This window comes from Muscardinus avellanarius (genome assembly GCF_963383645.1).
Source record: "Muscardinus avellanarius genome assembly, chromosome: 10".
In the NCBI taxonomy this organism is placed as follows: Eukaryota; Metazoa; Chordata; class Mammalia; order Rodentia; family Gliridae; genus Muscardinus; species Muscardinus avellanarius.
In genome coordinates this window covers 97890671-97912783 of record NC_137796.1, presented here as the reverse complement: position 1 = coordinate 97912783, position 22113 = coordinate 97890671, and the positions used below count along the sequence as shown (strand labels likewise).

General features: G+C 47.1%; 1 protein-coding gene across 1 annotated transcript in view; it reads left to right on the top strand.

Moving 5' to 3' along the window:
- Window positions 1–21581, top strand: part of TMC5 (transmembrane channel like 5) — a gene marked incomplete at both ends in the record, with an annotated part of 52869 nt that extends 31288 nt beyond the window's left edge. The window contains 8 exons of the mRNA XM_080703939.1: window positions 1511–1608; window positions 3290–3385; window positions 10973–11048; window positions 11208–11341; window positions 12289–12462; window positions 15903–15981; window positions 20231–20335; window positions 21522–21581. Of these exons, the coding sequence (XP_080560065.1) occupies window positions 1511–1608; window positions 3290–3385; window positions 10973–11048; window positions 11208–11341; window positions 12289–12462; window positions 15903–15981; window positions 20231–20335; window positions 21522–21581 (822 nt within the window). The remainder of the gene's footprint in view (window positions 1–1510; window positions 1609–3289; window positions 3386–10972; window positions 11049–11207; window positions 11342–12288; window positions 12463–15902; window positions 15982–20230; window positions 20336–21521) is intronic.
- Window positions 21582–22113: the final 532 nt, after the last annotated feature.

Here is a 22113-nt window from a genome sequence, read left to right as displayed (position 1 = left end):
TGAGGCTCTCTGCGAACTGCGATCCTCCAGTGTCTGCCCGCCGAATGCTGGGATTACAAGCGTGCACCACCACGCCCGGCTGTATCACACTGCCTTTTTAACATTAATTTAATCAAGTGTCTATCATCCTGGGCCCCTTAATAACACTGTGTCCAGAAAACCATCTTACATAAGCATGGTGCCTTCACCTTCTCACTTTAATCATCAAAGAAATTCAAAACCAGCCCTGCAAGTTAGGCTGGTTAGAGAAGATACTATATTATGCTTCTATTCACCTATCTATCCATTCACCCATTCATTTACCATCTATCATCCTATCCTCATCCATTTACCCACGCATCCATTTATTTGTGTATCATCTATCCATCTACCATCTATCTATCTACTTATATATCAATCCATGTTTCCACCTGTCCGTCCATCCATCCATCCATCCATTCATATACCCACCCACCCACCCATCAGTCCATCTATCCATCCACCCATCCATCTATTCGCCCACTCCATCCATTTGTCCATCTATCCATCCATACATCCACGCATCCATCCTTGAGCTGTGCGCTCAAAGAGTCCTTCTCCTCCTCGGTCAAATCTAAAACCTTCAGCTCATAGCACTGACTTCCTACAGAGGTTACTGAACACCAGTTTCATAAACCAACTAACTCAAGGTTCCAGTTTACACTAGCCCACTGTAACAACAACTATATGTGTGTGTGTGTGTGTGTGTGTGTGTGTGTGTCTGTGTCTGTGTGTGTGTGTATATATATATATATATATATATATATCTCACAAGTCACTTTCTTAATCAAGCACATATTGATTGATTTTCTGTAAGGTCAATAAGTAAAAGAGGGGAAGCATTCTTAACCATCCTGCTCTTCTTCAGAAACTGATCAGAAGCCGGGCGTGGTGGTGCATGCCTGTAATCCCAGCATTCGGGAGGCTGAGACCGGAGGATCGCGGTTCGCGGACAGCCTCAGCTACTTAATGAGGCCCTCTGCAACTCAGTGAAACTCTTTATTTAAAACTTTATGAAAAACTTTATTTGAAACTCTGTTTCAAAATAAAGAATAAAAAATAGGTCAGGGGGTGTAGCTCGGAGGTCGAATGCCCCTGGATTTCATCCCCAGACCCGCAAAAAACAACAACAACAACAACAAAAAAAAAAAAAAACCAAAACCGATTAGCCCTTGCTGAAAAATAGGACTCGGTGGGGATGGGACAGAGATGAAGATTTTAAGAGGAGAGGTGACGAGAAGGGAAAGTTTTCGTACATGTGGACGGCAAGCCCTCGTGGGGGAGGAAGAAATGCAGAAAGAGAATATTAAACACCCTTGAAAACACCCCTGGCTACACCTTTACACACAGTGGGTCTGCTTTCCTGGGTACACAAGGGCTCGGTCAGACTGAATTACCGGCTAAACCCCAGCAGGCATAGAGTGAGGGAGAGGAAGAGGCCTGAGCTGGGGCCGCAGCCCTGGCCCGCACCTGACTCACGTCTGCCTTCCAGTGCTGGGAAACGCTCATCGGCCAGGAGATCTACCGGCTTCTCCTGATGGACTTTGTCTTCTCTTTAGCTGATTCCTTCCTGGGGGAGTTTCTGAGAAGGTAAAAATTTGTATCTTGAGTACTTGTACCTAATACTATAACCAGAGCCTGGTTCCTGGCTGGGTGGAAAGTAGGGTCCTTTAAATACTCCAGGAGTGCGTTGTTCTAAGCTTCTGACTACCCTTCAGGGTACTGTTCTCTTCTAAATGAACCCCAATTCCACAGTAACCTGACAGTCCTGTTGTTATAGCTCAGTGGGTTCTATTGACCCTTTTATTTTTTATTTTTTGCAACATTCTCTTGTGATTTGATCCTCAGAACCCAAAGAGAAAATTTTAAGCCAGGCAGGCGGTGCATGCCTTCAATCCTAGTATTGAGACAGGAGAGTCGCAGGTCAAGATCAGTCTCAGCAACTTAGCGAGACTCTTTGCAATCTAGTGAGACCTTATTTCAAAAAGTAAAAAATAAAAAAATAAAACAGGATTGGGGTGGGGGTAGTTCAGAGGTAGAATACCCCCGAGTTCAATCCCCAGTACCCTCCCCCAACACACAAAGTTTTAGAGCCGGGCGTGGTGGCGCACGCTTGTAATCCCAGCATTTGTGGGACTAAGAGAGAAAGATTGCGGTTCACGGACAGCCTCAGCTACTCAGTGAGGCCCTCTGCAACTCAGTGAGACCCTGTTTCAAAATAAAGAATAAAAAATAGGGCAGGGGGTGTCGCTTGGAGGTAGAACGCCCCTGGGTTCCATCCCCAGGACCAAAAAAAAAAAAAAAAAAATTAGTTTTGTTTTAAAGTTATTTGGGTTGGGAGGTGCTGAGTTTATCCAGTTCATGAAAAAGGTTTAATAAGCAAAAAGTGGCATAAACAAGATATTAGGGGGGGTCATTTAAATAATTGGGGTAACAGTTACTCTCTAGAATTGTTTTAAAAATCCCATTAGCAGTGCCCAACTTGCCTGCATTGTATTCATTCAATTTTCTCCTCAATTATTTCTTCAAAAACATGCTTCTTTACTTGAAAATTTTCAGACATTTGCAAGGAAACTTATAACCTTATTCTAACCCGGCGCGGACCCACTGTTGGTTGTCCTAGTCTGTGGGTATCTTTGGAAGGAGGAGAGAGTTATTATTATTATTATTATTATTTTTTTTTTTTTTTTTTTTGGTGTTACTGGGGTTCTTGGAAACCCTTCTACCTCCGGGCTACACTCCCAGACCTATTTTATACTTTTTTATTTTTGGAAACAGGGTCTCTTAAGTCAGCGCGGCTGGCTTCAAACCTGCGCAATCCTCCTGTCTCCGCCTCCCAAGCGCGGGGATTACAAGTGTGCGCCACCACACCCGGCGAAGAAGAATACCATTTTTAATGACAAAATTCTCATCTGATTACAGAATTAAGTAGCATGTTTTTCAAGTGCAAAAGAAATGAATGAACTGCCAATTTTCTTTTTTTCTTTCTTTCTTTCTTTCTTTTTTCTTCTTCTTCTTCTTTTTTTTTTTTTTTTTTTTTTTTTTTGGTGGTACTGGGGTTCCTGGAAGCCCTTCTACCTCCGGGCTACACTCCCAGACCTATTTTTACATTTTTATTTGGAAACGGGGTCTCCTAAGCCAGCGTGTGCGGCTGGCTTCGAACCTGCGCCATCCTCCCGTCTCTGCCTCCCAAGCGCGGGGATGACAAGCGTGCGCCACCACGCCCGGCGAGAGTTATGGTTTGGGTGCTAAGCACGGTACGTTTTCATAGGATCATCGGGATGCGATTCTTCACAAGTCACGGCTTACAGGAGTTCGACATCGCCAGGAACGTTCTAGAACTGATCTATGCCCAAACTCTGGGATGGTAAGTTTCGCGGCTTCGAGATGCCCCCTCCGCTCCTTCCTGACAGTGGGCGTGGTGAGGTCCCAAATCTGTTGTTTTCAAAACTCTTCGGGTGCCGGGCATGTTGATGCACACTTGTAATCCCAGAACTTGGGAGGCTGAGACAGGAGGATCACAGGTTTGTGGCCAGCCTCAGCTACTTAGTGAGACCCTCCACAACTTAGCAAAACCCTGTTTCAAAATAAAGAATAAAAAATAGGGCTGGGGATAGAGCTCAGGGGTAGAATGCCCCTGGGTCCCATCCCCTGGGCCGCAAAAAACAAAACAAAACAAAACAAACAAACAAACAAAAAAAAACCCAAAACCTGTTCAAGTAGTTCCAAACCCAGCTAGTCTGAGGGCCATGAATGTAGTGTCTAGACCATTCTCTTCCTTCCTGAGACTTTGAGGATTTCAGACAAGAATCAGCGTAGAGCAGCGTCTCGTCCTGGGGTCCCAAAGGCTGTGTCCGGCCTATATGTGTGCTTTGCTTGACTTCATAGAACTATTTCTAAACAATTAGGATCACCTCCTGCTGTGATTGGAATGTTTGTGTCCCCCTAAGCCCCATGTGCTGGCCTAGGCACTCTGGTGACGGTGTTAGGAGGAAGGTCTTTGGGTGATGCCATTATGAATGGGATTAATTAATGCCCTTATAAAAGAGGCCCACGAAGCTGGATGTGGTGCCACATGCCTGTAATCCTAGTGCTTGGGAAGCTGAGACAGGAGGATCTTAGGTTTAAGGCTAATCTCAGCTTCTGTTGTTCCCAAGTCCACCAGCTTGTGACATTTTGTAATAGCAGCTGTCCTGTCCACAGCCTACTTGTGCCAGGGCAGTGGGGTAGGTTGCAGACAGACCAGAGGAAGTTCTGGGAGAGCACAGGGGACACATGGCTTACTGGGGCCAGCTAACAGGAGGCCAATGACTTCTGCAGGAAGAGTGCAGTGGTGACAAGTTGACACACAGCACCTCTGTGCCCCACGGGGCATGGCCACGCAGCCCCAACTCTCCAGCGTGCATCCTCTCCACGGTGCGCTCGCTTCCGCGCCCATCCCTAGACCAAGAGGGGGTTGACTGATCAATCGATCGATTGATTGATTGATTGATTTTTTTTTTTTTGCAGTTCTGGGAATGGAACCTAGGGGCATTCTACCTCCAAGCTACATCCCCAGCCCTATTTTTTACTCTTTTATTTTTTTGCGGGTCTAGGGATGGAACCCAGGGGCATTCAACCTCCAAGCAACACCCCCTGCCCTATTTTTATTCTTTATTTTGAGACAGGGTCTCACTCAGTTGCAGAGGGCCTCACTAAGTAGCTGAGGCTGGCCGCGAACTGCAATCCTCCAGTCTCAGCTTCCCGAATGCTGGGATTATAAGCGTGTGCCACCACGCCCGGCTGAATGATTGGTTTCTGATGTTGGGGAATGAACCCAGGGCCATTCTACCTCTGAGCTACACCCCCAGTCCTATTTTATTTTTTGATTTTGAAGCAGGGTCTCTCTAGGTTGCCAAGAGTCTCGCTAAGTTTCTGAGGCTAGCCTTGAATCTGCGACCCTCCTGTTTCAGTGCACCAATACTGGGATGACAGGGGAGTGCCAGCATGCCTGGCCTAAGAAGGGTTTTCTGTTAGGCTGTAGAAGCAGTCACATCATGGCTTTGGCTTCCTTTGTTTATTTGACCAGCGTCCCAAGGAGCCGCTCTCCTGGCATATGTGTGAGAAGCACATTTCTACAGACGGCACTAACTTGCCCTCTCTCAGCATGCAGGAGAGAAAAGTAGGGACCTTCAAGATAATAAGTCTCTGGACTTCCCGTCCCAGGCTGGTTCTTAATGTTCCTTAACTTGGGTAGGATTTGGAAACAGGAAGGGGCCCTGCAGGGACATGGTGTCTCACCCTCCTCCGTTTCTTTAGGAATGACGCACAGTAGACTAAGCCAACGACATTTAAAATGCATGAGAGCTGGCGGTGGAGCACGCTTGTAATCCCCACGCTGGGGAGGCGGAGACAGGAGGATTGCACGGGTTCGAAGCCAGCCTCAGCTACTTAGTGAGGCTCTTGGCAACTTAGTGAGACCCTGTTTCCAAATAAAATATAAAAAAGGTCTGGGAGTGTCATGGACTAATCTCAGTCGGTTTGTAATTGTTTGTTCCCGGTCAAAATCTCAGAAAGATGGGGCAAAAGGCAGGTGGAGTTCTGCAGATTCTTATCTGCAGCGATTCTTTCTCCTTTAGGGACTGAATTTTCTTTAGGTCCCTAAATGACGATGCTTTGGAAAGAATCTGAGGTGGACAAAGGCTTCTTGAGCCAATGACACTTTATTATGAAAACCCCAAGAAATTTATACCCTTCCCCAGTAAAGTTAAGAGAAAAGGGGGGAGGGTCTTTCAGCTGGCTGTTGGCCCTCGAAGAATTTACTCCTGTTCCTCTCCAAGGTCCCAAGGTCTTGTAGATAAGCAGTTCCAGGTGGCAGCCTCCCAGAATAGTCAAGGCTTGGGAGCTTCTCGGGAACTTTTCCTGGAACTTTCCATCTTTTGGGCTCAGTTCATATAGCAAGTGTGGGGAGATGTGGTGATTCAGGTGGATGTGATGGAGTTTCTTCAGGTGTTGGCATCTTATCTTCTAAATCTGAAAGCTTAAGCATACTCACAACACAGTTTGGTAGACAAAATACCGCAAATAACACCACAAGGTTCTTAGTTCTAATTGTCAGATGTATTTCCTTAACTGCTGAGCACTCTTCTTTAGACAACAAGCCTATTAAAAGTCTACTTATCTTTAATAATCCACTTCCCTGTCACAAACTCTCTGCAGTCTGCTTCTAACTTTCTAATTTCTTTCTTTTCCAGTTGGGACTTTCTTATGATAAGCTCTTTTTCATGCAAAAATGCTTTTCTTACTCTTACGGTATTTCTTTTCCTTCATACATATATATTTAAAATGTCTGTCCTTTATTTTATAATATTTATTTCTAATTATGCGGCCAGTTTTTCTATCTCCTGGAATGCTCACACTGAGGTAAAAGTTAACAGTCTTTTTCTTTGGATCTATTGTATTTGGGCAGCTAAGTTGTTTCTTTAAGGTCACACACAAAGTTTTTCTCTGTCTCTAGGCAGGATTTGCCGGAGTTAACGATGAAGGTCGGAGGCCATTTGTGATTGCTGCAGCTGGGGTGCTTATCACAGTACCTGAATTCTGGCCAGTTTCTCATTATTGTTGAGCAGAGCCAAGGACGTTTAGACAAATTATTAGAGAGTTTATTTCCACGGACTCAGTTTCTTTTTATAGTTCTAATTTCACATCACTGGAGCAATTCGTGTAGAAAGTTAAAAGGAATAATAGTGAAGGGTATCTAAAAGTGGGGGGTACTTTGGCCAGAGACGACACCTCCTTCTCGGGGCGTTTTTGCCGATTTAACTATGTGGAGTGGGGTCTCAACACATAGATGCCGAGGCAGCAGGATGTCTTGGCATGGGAGTACAGCCCGGAGGTAGAAAGCCTCTGGGTTCCATCCCCAGTACCACCAAAAAACAAAACAAAAAATAAATAAAAAGCATGAGATTTCACTTCCAATGTAAATATCAGGCTATTCTTCAGGAAACCCTGCCCCATCTTCCCCCATGCTAGCATCTGGCGGGGCCTTGAGTGGTGTGAGCGTCTCCACTTTGCCCCAGTCCCCACCTTGAATCTTGTCTCGAACCCAGCACTGATTCGCCATTTCTTATTGCCTTTACCGGGTTGGTGGAAAACTCTACTTTGCATCCAAGTCTCAGCAGAAGTGGGAGAATAAAGAAAGGCAGAGAAGGAGCCGGGCGCGGTGGCGCAGGCTCGTAACCCCAGGACTCTGGAGGCTGAGACAGGAGGATCGCAGGTTCCCGGCCAGCCTCAGCTGCTTAGTGAGCCCTTCCATAACTTAGCGGGACCCTGTTTCAAAATAAAAAATAAAATAGGGCTGGGGTTGTAGCTCAGAGGTAGAATGTCCCTGGGCTCCATTCCCAATACCAAAATAAATAAGTAAAATAAGAAAAGAAAATAAAAAAACGATGGGCAGAGAGGGCCGTGTATCTCTTATACCTTGCCTGCTTCACTAGTGTGGCCTTTGAGATTTACAACTTTTGTTCTACTCTGTGTGTGTGTGTGTGTGTGTGTGTGTGCGCGAGAGAGAGAGGGGGGAGGGAGGGAGGGAGGGAGGGAGGGAGGGAATGGCCAGCTACTTGCATTAGGTTTTGTTTTATTACATATTGGTGATGGGACCTTTGGACATGTTACATGAGCGCTCTACCACTGAACTACACTCCTAGCCCCTTGCATTGATTTTTTAATATATACAAGCTCATTTAGAAACCTAGCCAGGCATGGTGGGGCATGTTTATAATCCCCACGTTTCAGAGGCTGAGACAGGAGGATTGTGGTTCAAGGACAGTCTCAGCTACCTAGTGAGACCCTGTTTCCAAATAAATGAAAAAATAGGGCTGGGAGAAAAAAATGTAGCTTGAAGGTAGAATGCTCCTGGCTCCCTCCCCAGCACTGCAAAAACAAACAAACAAACAAACAAAAAGAAACCTCAAACCAATACTCAATAAATCTCTTTACTTTTTTCTTTTTCCGATGGTACTGGGGTTCCTAGAAACACTTCTACCTTCGGTCTACACTCCCAGACCTATTTTTACATTTTTTTTTAATTTGGAAACAGGGTCTCCTAAGCCAGCGCATGCAGCTGGCTTCGAACCTGCGTGATCCTTCTGTCTCGGCCTCCCAAGTATTGGGACTGCAGGCATGCATCACTCTACCCAGGTGAGAAATATTTTATAAGTGTGATACTACACCCATTGTTAACCTTACAAGCACCCTTTGATTTTTTTCCATAAAAAATGCAGAACAATTATAATCATATTATTGTATAACCAATGTTCAGAATGTCTTCTTCTTGCAAAACTGATTAAACAACTCTTCCTACCCATTAAGCAACTCTTCCTCTCCCCCTACTCCCAGCCCCTGGCAACCTCTGTTCTACTTCATGGTTGTATGAGTCTGACTGCTCTAGATGGACCATAAAAGTGGAATCAAATAACGCTGGTCTTTGTGTGGGGCTTATGTCACGTAGCAGATGTTCTCAAGGTCCATCCATGTGCAGCCTTCATCTCAGGCTGGACAGTATCTCAGTGTGTGCATAACACCCCATCTTGTTCATCCGTTCGTCCGTCCGTGGACACTGGGTGGCTTCCAGGCTCTTGGCGGTCGTGAATCGTGGTCCTTTGAACAGGCATGTGCAAATAGCTCTTTGAGATCCTGGTTCAGTTCTTTTGGAGAAATATAGACCAGGAAGCGGGATTGCTGGATCGTAGGGTATTTAAGATCACTCCTAAGTCTTTGCTTGTTTGTTTCTATATTTAAAAAAAAAATAATGTGGGTAGCTAGGCGTGCAATCTCAGTACTTGAGAGGGGAGGCTGAGACTGGAGGGTCACAAGTTCAAAGCCAGTCGCAGCAACTTAGGCCCTGCTTAAAAAAAAAAAAAAAAAAAATATATATATATATATATATATATATATATATATATATATATATATAATCTCAGAGGTAGACTGCTTCTGAGTTCAATCCCCAATACAACAACAACAACAAAAGTGAGTAAGTTATCCCACATAAAGCAATAATGAGGACACAGCTCCGTCTATCCAGTGCTGACTTGGCCCAGTTTTACACCTAGTGTCTGGGTTCTCACCTGTTAACCATCTGGGGAGGTTCTGATAGGAAATGAGAGCAGCGAGCGGGGAAAGTTACCGTCAGAATGGCCGTTGTGACTCCTGGACTTTTGAGGGTTTTGTTAGTGAATTACGAGTGAGCACAGTTGAAGGCACAGGCCTTTCCCTTTCTCATGAGATGTTAGATTTAGTCCCTTTGGTTTTATTTATATTTATTTATTTATTTATTTGCACTACTGGGGATGGAACCCCGGGGCGTTCTAACTCCAAGCGACACCCCCACCCCTATTTTTTATTCTTTATTTTGAAACAGGGTCTCACTGAGTTGCGAGGGCCTCACTCAGTAGCTGAGGCTGTTCGTGAACCGCGATCCTCCTGTCTCAGCCTCCCGAATGCTGGGATTACATGCGTGCGCTGCCACACTCAGCTTCAAATGCATTTTTAAAGGAGTGTGTGTATGTGTGTGTGTGTATGTGTGTGTATGTGTGTGTATGTGTGTATGTGTGTGTGTATGTGTGTGTGTATGTGTGTGTATGTGTGTATGTGTGTGTATGTGTGTATGTGTGTGTATGTGTGTATGTGTGTGTATGTGTGTGTGTATGTGTGTGTGTGTGTGTGTGTGTGTGTGTGTGGTGCTGGGGATTGGACACAGGGGCATCTACTTCCAAGGTATACCCCCACCCCTGTTTCATTTTTTTTACTTGAAAACAGGGTTTCAGCCGGGCATGGTGGCGCACGCTTGTAATCCTGGTGCTTGAGAGGCGGAGACAGGAGGATTGCGCAGGTTCGAAGCCAGCCGCACTGGCTTAAGAGACCCTGTTTCCAAAAATAAAAAAGAGGTCTGGGAGTGTAGCCCACAGGTAGAAGGGCTTCCAGGAACCCCAGTACCACCAAAAAAGAAAGAAAGAAAGAAAAAGAAAGAAAGAAAGAAAGAAAGAAAGAAAGAAAGAAAGAAAGAAAGAAAGAAAAAAGAAAACAGAGTTTGATTAGTTCTGAGGGCCTCGGTAAGTTCCTGAGTCTGGCTTCAAACCTGCGATCCTCCTGTCTCAGCCTCCCAAGAGAACACCCCGCCCCCGGCTGCCTAGTTGGTTTCGTCCAAGGGGCTTGAGGAAGGACCAGTCCCCGGGCTCCCTCCTTGGCTTGCAGCTGGCTCTCTTCTCCCTGCGTCTTAAAGGGGTTGTCTGACCACACCTTCGTGTCCTAACCTTTATTACTATTATTTTTTGTTCCTGTTTTTGGTCTAGGAGATTGAGCCCAGGTCATTCCACCCCTGAGTTATGCCCACCTCAGTCCTTTTGGTTTGCTTGTTTTCCTTTGAAACAAGGTCTTGCTAGGTTGCTAAGGGTCCCCTTGTTTGCTGGGGCTGTTCTTGAATCCGTGATCCTCCTGTCTCAGCCTCCCATGTACTGGAATTACAGGCCTGTGCCACCATGCTTGGCTTCTCTTCTATTAAGGACACCAGTCAAGTGACCTGAGCTTAATTGCTTTTTTTTTTTTTTTTTTTTTGGTGGTACTGGGGTTCCTGGAAGCCCTTCTACCTCCGGGCTACACTCCCAGACCTATTTTATACTTTTTTTTTAAAATTTGAAAACAGGGTCTCTTAAGCCAGCGCAACTGGCTTCGAACCTGCTCGATCCTCCTGTCTCCGCCTCCCAAGCGCGGGGATTACAAGCGTGCGCCACCACGCCCGGCCGCTTAGTTGCCTCTTTAAAGACTGTTTCCAAGTACAGTCATGTTCTGAGTTACCGGGCTAGGACTCCATCCTGTGAAGTGCGACCCTGTCTCCCTTCGCTCTACGCCTCTGTACCTGCCCCTGCTCCAGGAGTCTCCCGGGTCCCCCGTACCACTCCCCCTCTTCTCCTTGCAGGATCGGGATGTTCTTCTGCCCTCTGCTGCCCTTTATCCAGATAATCACACTGTTCATCATGTTTTATGTCAAGAACGTGAGTCGGCCCAGAGTGGCCTCCAACCGCTTGGCTCATGGGACCCGGTGGTGGCTGGGGCTGGAGAGGACACTGGGTAGGGATGGGCCGGCCCCTGGGAGGGTCCCTCGGGCTGCCCCTCCGGCCACAGGAGGGACAGGGCTGCCTCTCTGTCCTCAGCTCAGCCTGGTGATGAACTTCCAGCCGCCCAGCAAGGCCTGGCGGGCCTCCCAGATGATAACGTTCTTCATCTTCCTGCTCTTCTTCCCGTCCTTCACCGGGGTGCTGTGCACCCTGGCCATCACCATCTGGAGGTAGGAGGCGCTGGCCTCGGGCGAGGGCTGGGAGACTAGCTGGGTGAGCGTTTGCTTTAAAAGGTAGGTTGGGAGCTGGGTGTGGTGGCGCACACTTGTAATCCCAGCATTCTGAGGCTGAGACAGGAGGATCATGGTTCCTGGACAGTCTCAGCTACTTATAAGGCCCTTGGCAACTCAGTGAGATCCTGTTTCAAAATAAAGAATTAAAAAAAACGCCGGGCGTGGTGGCGCACGTTTGTAATCCCCGCGCTTGGGAGGCGGAGACAGGAGGATCGCGCAGGTTCGAAGCCAGCCGCTCTGGTTTAAGAGATCCTGTTTCCAAATAAAAATATAAAATATAGGTCTGGGAGTGTAGCCCAGAGGTAGAAGGGCTTCCAGAAACCCCAGTACCACCAGAATAAAGAATAAAAAATAGGACTGTGGGATATAGCTTGGAGTTAGAATGACCCTGAGTTCCATCTCCAGTACCGCAAAAAAAAAAAAAAAAAAGGTAGACTGTAAACCTGGCATAGTGGTGCACGCGTGTAATCCCAGCATTTGTGGGACTAAGAGAGAAAGATTGCGGTTCACGGACAGCCTCAGCTACTTAGTGAGGCCCTTTGCAATTCAGTGAGACCCTGTTTCAAAATAAAGAATAAAAAATAGGGCAGGGGGTGTAGCTCGGAGGTAGAATGCCCCTGGGTTCCATCCCCAGTATTGAAAAGAAAGAAAGAAGGAAAGAAAGAAAGAAGGAAGGAAGGAAAGAAAAGAAAGAAAGAAGAAAGAAAGAAAGAAAGAAAGAAAGAAAGAAAGAAAGAAAGAAGGAAAGAAGGAAAGAAGGAAAGAAAGGAAGGAGTTGCTTGGAGCAGGCAGGAATGGCTGCTTCCTAGAAAGGCCGATTCTCCTCTGATGCCCGCGTGGCGTTGGAGCCCAGGCCAGCAGGTCTCCCCACTCTTGCTTTGCAGGCTGAAGCCCTCGGCTGACTGCGGCCCCTTCCGAGGCCTGCCCTCCTTCATCCACTCCATCTACGGCTGGATCGACACCCTGAGCGGGCGGCCTGGCTACCTGTGGGTGGTGTGGATCTACCGGAACCTCATCGGGAGCGTGCACTTCTTCTTCATCCTCACCCTCATCGTGCTGTGAGTGGGGTGGGCACCTCTGAAGCTGGCGGGGGCGGGGCCAGCCGCTGGGGGCCTTCCTTGTTGAGAGATGAGGGCGGGCCTGGGGGTTTGGTTGGAGAGCAAAGAGCTGCAGCGGAGCTTGGCGTTCAGGATGGTCCTGACTCTACCTCGGAAGAGGTAGGTATTTTTTGTTTTTTTTCTGGTGGTACTGGGGGTGGGACCCAGAGGCTTCCTACCTCCGGGCTGTACTCTCAGCCCTGTTTTATATTTTATTTGGAAACAGGGTCTCACTAAGTTGCTGAGAGCCTCACTAAGTAGCTGAGGCTGTCTTCGAACCTGCTCGATCCTCCTGTCTCAACCTCCCAAGCGCGGGGATTACAAGAGTGCGCCGCCATGCCCGGCTGTTTTTTTTTTTTTTTAAGTCATATAATATCTTCTTAACTGAGGTTTTTTTTTTTTTTTTTTGCATGATACAAAGAAAACACACCCCTTTTAAGAGATGACATGAGAATAAAATGGAAGAAGTGAATATGAGAATGCTTAGGGAAAAAAAAAATATATATATATATATATATATGACACTGTGTTCTGTGAAAATACTTTGGGCAGCCAGCATGCCTGTTATCCCAGTACTTGGGAGGCTGAGACAGGAGGATCACAGGTTCCCAGTCAGCCTTGGCAACCTCATGAGGTTCTCTGCAACTTAGCGAGACACAGTTTCAAAATCAAAAATAAAGGGCCGGCCTCGCTGGCCCCAGCACCGGCCTAACCCCTCAGCAGGCTCTTATCCCGGCCTCGGAGGTCCCAGTACCGGCCTTGCCTCACGGCAGGCTCTGTGATTTTTTTTTTTAAACTAGGGATTTTTTTTTTTTAAACTAGGGATTGAACCCAGGGATATTCTACTTTGAGGTATGTTCCCTGCCCTATTTTAGTTTAGTTTAGTTTTGGTGGTACTAGGGTTCCTGGAAACCCTTCAACCTCCGGGCTATACTCCCAGACCTATTTTTTTTTTTAAGTAAAAGGTTTATTGGAAGCAGCAGGGAATGGGGAAAGGTGGCTGAGCACCCCAAAGGGGCTGGACTCTGGGGTCTAGCAGTTGCCTTCAGGACAATACTTGAGAGTAGCCCAAGCCGAATTGCTTTCAGGTGCAGGCTGCTTTCTTCCAGAGTCCACGCAATCTGCCAGAAGGGAATAGGGAAAAGTGGCCGAACACCCCAAAGGGGCTGTCGGGGCCCTGGGGTACAGTAGCTGCCTTTAGGTCACTACTCGAGTGTGGCCCGAGCCAAGTGCCGTCAGTTGCAAACTACTTTCTCCCAGAGTCCACGTGATCTGCCAGACCTATTTTTATACTTTTTTATTTGGAAAAACGGTCTCTTAAACCAGCGTGGCTGGCTTCAAACCTACGCGATCCTCCTGTCTCTGCCTCCCAAGTGTGGGGATTACAAGCGTGCACCACCACGCCCGGCTGCCCTATTTTATTTTTGAAACAGGGTCTTGCTAAGTTGCTGAGGGCCTTACTAAGTTGCTGAGGTTAGCCTTGAACCTGTGAGCCTCCTGTCTCAGCCTCCCAAGTACTGGGATTACAGTTATGTATCACAACAGCTGACTATGTTTTTAGTTTTTTAAAAAAGGTCCACCTCTAGGCCTGGTGTGGTGGTGCACGCTTGTAATCCCAGCATTCGGGAGGCTGAGACCGGAGGATTGCAGTTGGTGGACAGCCTCAGCTACTTAGTGAGGACCTTTGCAACTCAGTGAGACCCGGTTTCAAAATAAAGAATAAAAAAATAGGGCAGAGGTTGTAGCTCAGAGGTCAAATGCCCCTGGGTTCCATCCCCAGACCCACACACACAAAAGAAAGAATAAAAAATAGGGCTGGGGATGTAGCTTGAAGGTAGAATGCCCCTACCTGGGTTCCATCCCTAATACTGCAAAAAATAAAAATTAAAATTAAAAAGATTCACTTCTAATTAAGCATGTTGGTGCACACCTATAAGCCCCGACTTGGGAGGCTGTGCTAGGACTATCTCAGACTTGCTTGAGGCCAGCCTTAGCAATTTAGTAAGATATTATTTCAAGATAAAAAAAACTAAAAAGGGCTAGAGCCGGGTGCAGTGGCGCACACTTGTCATCCCCGCGCTTGGGAGGCGGAGACAGGAGGATCGCGCAGGTTCAAAGCCAGCCTCGCTGGCTTAAGAGACCCTGTTCCCAAATTTAAAAGAATGTAAAATAGGTCTGGGAGTGTAGCTCAGAGGTAGAAGGGTTTCATCCCCAGTACCACCAAAAATAAATAAATAAACAAACAAATAAATAAATAATAAATAAAATTAAAAGGGCTAGAGATGTAGAGAATCCTCAGTTTCAATCCCTGGTACCAATAAGAAAAAAAAAAAAAAAGAAAGAAAACTCCATTTTTGACTTCTGGTGACAAAATAGAGTTCTCAGTACTCTGGGTCTGTTTTCCTCCATGGGCACTCGAGTGGACTGGCTGGCCGTGGCTGTCACCGTTGGGAGGCCTGGCTCCGAGGGCGTTTGAGGCCGCAATCCCTTACACAGAGAGACACTCAAAGACACAAACTAATGCAACTCATTGCTGTGGTTTGCAGAGCCATCCCCACCCCCAATTTTAAAAGGGGAGGGATAAGACTCACAGGGATTGGCGGGCCTGCAGGGGCAGGTTCCAGGCTGCAGAGCTGAACAGGTGGCTCAGCTGGGGCTGCGGGCCCTCGGCGCTGCCCTGCCCACACCAGGGCCTCCCGAGAATGGAGCCTTACGCGGTTGCTTTCGGGGCTCTGCGCTGGCATGCGTTGCTTTCTTCACATTTTTTTTTCTGGGTGTGGAACTGGGGATGGAACCCAGGGGCATTCTACTTCTGAGCCAAATCCCCAGGCCTATTTTTTATTCTTTATTTTGAAACAGGGTCTCACTGGGTTGCAGAGGGCCTCACTAAGTAGCTGAGGCTGTCTGTGAATCACGATTCTCCTGACTCAGCCTCTCAAATGCTGGGATTAGAAGCATGCGCCACCACGCCCGGCTATTCTTTATTTCTGAAACAGGGTCTCACTAAGTTACAAAGGGCTTCACTAAGTTGAGGTTGGCATCGAACTCGGATCCTCCTGTGTCAGCCTCCCAAGAATTGGGATTACAATCCTGCTCTACCATACCTGTCTTCATGGGCATTTTTTTTTTTTTTTTGGTGGTACTGGGGTTCCTGGAAACCCTACTACCTCCGGGCTATACTCCCAGACCTATTTTTTATTTTTATTTGGAAACAGAGTCTCTTAAGCCAGCGCGGCTGGCTTCGAACCTGCGCGATCCTCCTGTCTCTGCCTCCCAAGCGCGGGGATTACAAGTGTGCGCTACCACGCCCGGTTTCATGGGCATTTTTAAATCCCGATATCTGGCCCCTGCCCAGAGACTGCAATGAGCTGGTCTTTATTTTTTCTTTTCTTCTCTTCCAGAATCATCACCTATCTTTACTGGCAGATCACAGAGGGAAGGAAAATTATGATCCGGCTGCTGCATGAGCAGATCATTAACGTAAGTATGTTGGGCCCCATCACGCTCCTCTCCCTTTTAATACTTTATGATGGGAATTTCTGAACATACTAGAAAGTGGCAAGAATAAATAGTGTATTGAACCCATTTCCTTCTACCTGGCCTCCAAAGCCATGGACGTTTATATACTCTCATTTCACCTACACTATTACTTTTTCTTTTCTTGTATCTTCCTTCCTTCCTTCCTTCCTTCCTTCCTTCCTTCCTCCCTTCCTTCCTCCCTTCCTTCCTTCCTCCCTTCCTTCCTCCCTCCCTCCCTCCCTCCCTCCCTTCCTTCCTTCCTCCCTCCCTCCCTTCCTTCCTTCCTTCCTTCCTTCCTTCCTTCCTTCCTTTTTATTTTGGGAATCGGACCCAGAGGCATACTACCTATGAGCTACACCCTCAGCTCTCTTTTATTTTTTATATTGAAACAGGGCCTCACTAAGTTGCTGAAGGTCTCAACAAGTTGCTGAGACTGGTTCCTTTCCTTCTGAGCACCAACATAACCGTGGCGTGAGACCTTGTGTCTAGAAGTGCAGGAAAGGGCAGGTGTCCCAGCTGCTGTAGCTGCTTGAATCTGTGGGGTTTCTAATCATTGGAGTTGATTCTTTGTGGATGTAAAGAAACGTATGGGTTCTTTATACTCTTCTTCTCTCTTCTCACTTCTGGAAGCATCCCAATTTAGGGCTTGTGCAGAGCTCTGGGCGGCTTAGGCAAATCCTACATAGATCCCAGCAAGGGAGGGATTTGATTCTAAAGTCTCGGGCTGTCCCGGCAGTGCAGGGTCAACTGGGGAGAGGTTTGGATAATTCATTTGTGGCATCGTCAAGGCCCGCCTGCTTGGGAGTCTTGCCCAGAGGATGGACCACAAAGGCTGGGACACTTTCTCCAACAGAACCCGACAGAGGCTGGGAATCGGCTCTGCTACAACCCTTCTCAAAGAGTGACCATAAAACCTGGATGCTTGTTAAAATGCAAATTCCTGCTAACTCCCTGCCCCAGCTAACACAAGTGTCAGATAACACTACTTGTCGGGCGCTTACCTGTACCTGGTATATGCCAAGTGATGAAGAAAAAATCATATTGAATCCTAACTAGTTTAGGGGTACCTACCTTCCTTCCTTCCGTCCTTCCTTTCCCTTCCTTCCTTCCTTCATTCCTTCCCTTCCTTCCTTCCTTCCCTTCCTTCCTTCATTCCTTCCCTTCCTTCCTTCATTCCTTCCCTTCCTTCCTTCCCTCCCTCCCTCCCTCCCTCCCTCCCTTCCTTCCTTCCTTCCTTCCCTTCCTTCCTTCATTCCTTCCCTCCCTTCCTTCCCTTCCCTTCCCTTCCTTCCTTCCTTCCTTCCTTCCTTCCTTCCTTCCTTCCTTCCTTCCTTCCTTCCTTCCTTCCTTCCTTCCTTTGGGTCTGGGGATGGAACCCAGAAGCATTCGACCTCTGAGCTACACTCCCTGACCTATTTTCTTTTCTTTTTTTTTTTTTTAATTTTTGAAACAGGGTCTCACTAAGTTGCGGACGGTCTCAGCTGAGGCCGTCCACAAACCGCGATCCTCTGGTCTCAGCCTCTCGAATTCTGGGATTACAAGTGTGCGCTACCACGCCCGGTTTTAACATTTCTTTTATTTCTTTTTTATTTTTTGCAGGTCTGGGGATGGAACCCAGGGGCATTCTACCTCCAAGCTAATACCCCCTGCCCTATTTTTTTATTCTTTATTTTGAAACAGGGTCTCACTGAGTTGCTGAGAGCCTCACTAAGTAGCTGAGGCTGGCTTTGAACCTGTGGGATCCTCCTGTCTCAGCCTCCCAAGTACTGGGATTACAAGCGTGCGCCACCATGCCCGGCCTTACATTTCTTTTAAACTCCTATTTTAGGAGTGTGTGTGTGTGTGTGTGTGTGTGTGTGTGTGTGTGTGAGAGAGAGAGAGAGAGAGAGAGAGAGAGAGAGAGAGAGAGAGAGAGGGAAAGAGAGGGGGGAATTCAGTGGGGACTGAACACATGAATGTTCTATCACTGATCCACAGTCCCCCTTTTTGTGGTACTGTAGATTGAACCAGGGCCATTCTACCCCCAAGATAAACCCTATCCCTATTTTTTATTCTCTGTTTTTGAAACAGGGTCTCACTACACTGCAGAGGGCCTAAGTAGCTGACGCTGGCCGTGACCTGCGATCCCCCTGTCTTAGTCTCCCAAGTACTGGTATTACAAACGTGTGCCATCACACCTGACTTCCTAGCCTTGTTTTTATTTTTCAATCTGAAGCTGAGTCTCATTAAGTTGCTGAGCCTGGCCTTGAACTTGTGACCCTCCTGTCTTGGCCTCCCAAGTACTGGGATTATGGGCTTGCAGCCCTACACTGGTCTCTGAACTCACATTTTAAAGTTAAGGAATCTGAGGGTAGACAGTCCAGTGACTTGCCCTAAGTCACAGGGTTATTAAATGGTGGACCAGGAGACTCCAGAGCCTGTGCCCTTGACCACAGTGCAGTTTTTGCTTCTTTGAACAGAAATCTGTTAGCCAGACATGGTGGCGCATGCTTGGAATCAATCCCGGTACTTAGGAGGCTGAGACGGAAGATTGCAGGTTCACAGACAGCCCCAGCTGCTTAGTGAAATCCTCTGCAACCTTAGTGAGACCCCCCCCCCCGTCTCAAAATAAAGAATAAAAAATCGGTCTGGGGTATAGCTCAGAGGTAGAATACCCCTGGGTTCAGTCCCAGCACCAAAATAAATAAATAAATAAATAAATAAATAAATAAATAAATAAATAACTAGAAATCTGTTGGGGAAAGCTAGGAGTTTGCGTTTTTGCACTCTCTTTAGGTGATGCTAATTCACCCTAGAGTGTGAAGACAGTTGCTATAGGCCAGTGATTTCCAAAACAAATTGGCTATATCCAAGAGAGCTGGGGGACTTGTTAAAAAATAGCTATGTCTAATGATAGTTCTTCCTTATAGAAGAATTCCAATTAATGCATGTAGAAACACCGAGAGGTATAGAAAATGGTTCTAAAGCACATTGCGTACAGGCGGGATACTCCACTGTCTTCAGCTGCAGGGGTCTACAGGAAAGTGATTCCACCTTTCCAGGAGAAGCCTGCCCCTCCCCATCAGCACAGATAATGCTGACAAGTAAAACTCACTTGTGGTCCTGAGGGCAGAGCTCCAAGTCGTGGCCTTCTCTCTCAGTCGGCCAGGCCGGACCAGGCAACCCTAAGTTCACAGAACCAGCTCCTGGGCCAAAAGGAAGTCCCAGTACTCACAGAGTGTGTGCGGCCAGCTTGAGCACAGGGAGCCAGGCGCCGGGACACGCACCTGTCATCCCGGGAATAGAGAGGCTGAAATAATAGGATGGCATATTCGAAGCCAGCCTGAACAACTTAGTGAGACCCTGTTTCCAAATAAAAATAAATAAATAAGAAGGGAATAGCTCAGAGGTAGGATGCCCCTGATTTCAATCCCCAGCAACACGCACGCACGCACGCCCCATAGAGGTGAACAGCCGTTATGGCATCTTCTATGGGGTAGACAAGATGTCATCACAGGGAGAGGTGGGACCCGGTGCACCTGCTCCCCTCTCCATCATCCCTCTTCCTCTCCACCTAGGGGTGTGTTCTACTGAGCTAACAAGGAACCGTGGGTTTCTTCATCGAGTATTCTACGCATGTGCTCAGCACCTGCAATTTTGCCCTGCCATCCAGGAAAGTTTCTAAGAGCATTATTCTCAGAATAGACAGGCAAGCCCTGCTGCGTCTGGAGGGAGCTGGCATTTCTGCTGAGCGCATGCCTCAGAGGGCTGAGCTGACCTTCCCAGCTCCCAGCTCCAGGCGCCATGGCTCCATCTCATGGCCTTGAGGAAAGCATCGCCTCTGGCTCGGCTGTCTCATTTCTCCTGAAAGCTGCCCTTCCCTTACTCCCGAAGGGTCCGGTTTCTGGAGGCGGTGGGGTTCCTGACTATGTCGGTACCGAGTACCCTTTTTCCTGGGGCTTCAACAGCTGGTTCTAGTAGCAAATATAGAAGGTTGCCGCCCCAGCCCGCCAGGGGAATTGCTTTAGGGGAGCCTCCTATCGCATAGGAAGGCTCGGGGGCATCATTGGCTTCGCTCTGAAATGTTTCTGTTCTTTCATCAGAGGAAAATATGACATCAGTCTCCACCCAACTTCTGGGATCTTCTTTGTACCAATTGCTCCATAACCCTCTGCCACCGTCCATCGCCACATTCTTACTTACTAACACTTTTTATCTTCCTTTTTGGCAGGAGGGCAAAGATAAGATGTTCCTGATAGAGAAGCTGATCAGGCTGCAGGATGCGGAGAAGAGAGCCAACCCCAGCACACTCTTACTGGAAAGGAGAAAGGCGGAGGTGAGGCCAGGGGTCGCCGCAGGGCCCCAGGGACACACGTGGCTCTTTGGAAAGTGTATCTGGGAACTACAGACCGAGCTGTTGGGATCACATAAGCTCCATCCTTGACTTTCTATGCTGAAGCATTTCTGTGGGGGTTTTTGTTTGTTTTTGCTTTGCTTTTGTTTCATTTTGCAGTAGTGGGGATGGAAACCAGGGGCATTCTACCTCTGAACTACACCCCCAGATCTATTTTTTATTTTTATATTTATTTATTTATTTATTTACTTACTTACTTACTTATTTGTGGTACTGGGGTGGAATCCAGGGATTTCCTACCTCCAGGCTATACTCCCAGACCTATTTTATATTTTTTTATTTGGAAACAAGGTCTCACTAAGTTGCTGAGAGCCTCACTAAGTAGCTGAGGCTGGCTTCAAATCTATTGATCCTCCTGTCTCAGCCTCCCAAGCGCGGGGATTACAAGCGTGCGCCACCACGCCCGGCTTCCAGATCTATTTTTTAATTCTTTCTTTTTTTTTCTCTTTTGTTTTTAATACGGAGCACTTCACAAATCTGCATATCATCCCTGCACAGGGTCCATGCTAACCTTCTCTGTATCGTTCCACTTTTAGTATACATGCTGCCAAAGTGAGCACTAATTATTTTTGAAACAGGGTCTAAGTTGTGGAGAGCCTCACTAAACAGCTGAGGCTGCGAACCTGCAACCCTCCTGTCTCCGCCTCCTGAGTACTGGGATTACAAGCATGCACCACCGCATCAGCACTTTTTCCTTTTAAGTATTCATATTTATTTATTTATTTTTATTTTTTGGTGGTACTGGGGGTGAAACCCAGAGGCTTTCTACCTCCGGGCTATACTCCTAGGCCTATTTTATATTTTATTTGGAAACAGGGTCTCACTAAGTTGCTGGGAGCCTCACTAAGTAGCTGAGGCTGGCTTCGAACCTGTGCGATCCTCCTGTCTCAGCCTCCCAAGCGCGGGGATTACAAGCGTGCGCCACCACACGTGGCGTAATTGTTCATATTTAACACGTCCCATGGTTGGCCTTGTGTGAGGTGCTGGGTTGTTCTGAACAAAATAAAGCCCCTGCCCTATGGCGCCTACCTTTGTTTTCTGTAACCCACTAACATAGAAGTATATGCCACAAGATAAAAAGTGCCCTGAAACCTCATCCCACTCTTAGGTCTTCCAGATCTTCCCCCCGGCATCAGCGAAAATGATGCCTGTATCTACTCACACTTAATTACAAAAGTGGGGCTGTATTATACTAATAGTATCATAACCCCCCCAAAACACACACAACACTTGGACACTATTTCATTCTCTGCATATTTGGACATTTAGGTTATTCCCAGGCATTTTTTAATACTAAAAGCAGTCTATAGCTAGGTGTAGTGGTTCACGCCTATAATCCTAGTACTTGGGAGGCAGAGACAGGAGAATCACAGGTTCGAAGCCAGCCTCAGCAACTTAGTGAGGCTCTCAGCAACTTAGTGAGACCCTGTTTCTGATTAAAAAATAAAATAGGGCCGGGTGTGGTGGCGCACGCTTGTAATCCCCGCGCTTGGGAGGCGGAGACAAGATCACGCTGGTTCGAAGCCAGCCCACGCCGGCTTAAGAGACCCTGTTTCCAAACAAAAAAAATATATAAAATAGGTCTGGGAGTGTATCCTGGAGGTAGAAGGGTTTCCAGGAACCCCAGTACCACCAAAATACTACTACTACTACTACTACTACTACTACTACTACTACTAAAATAATAATAATAATAATAA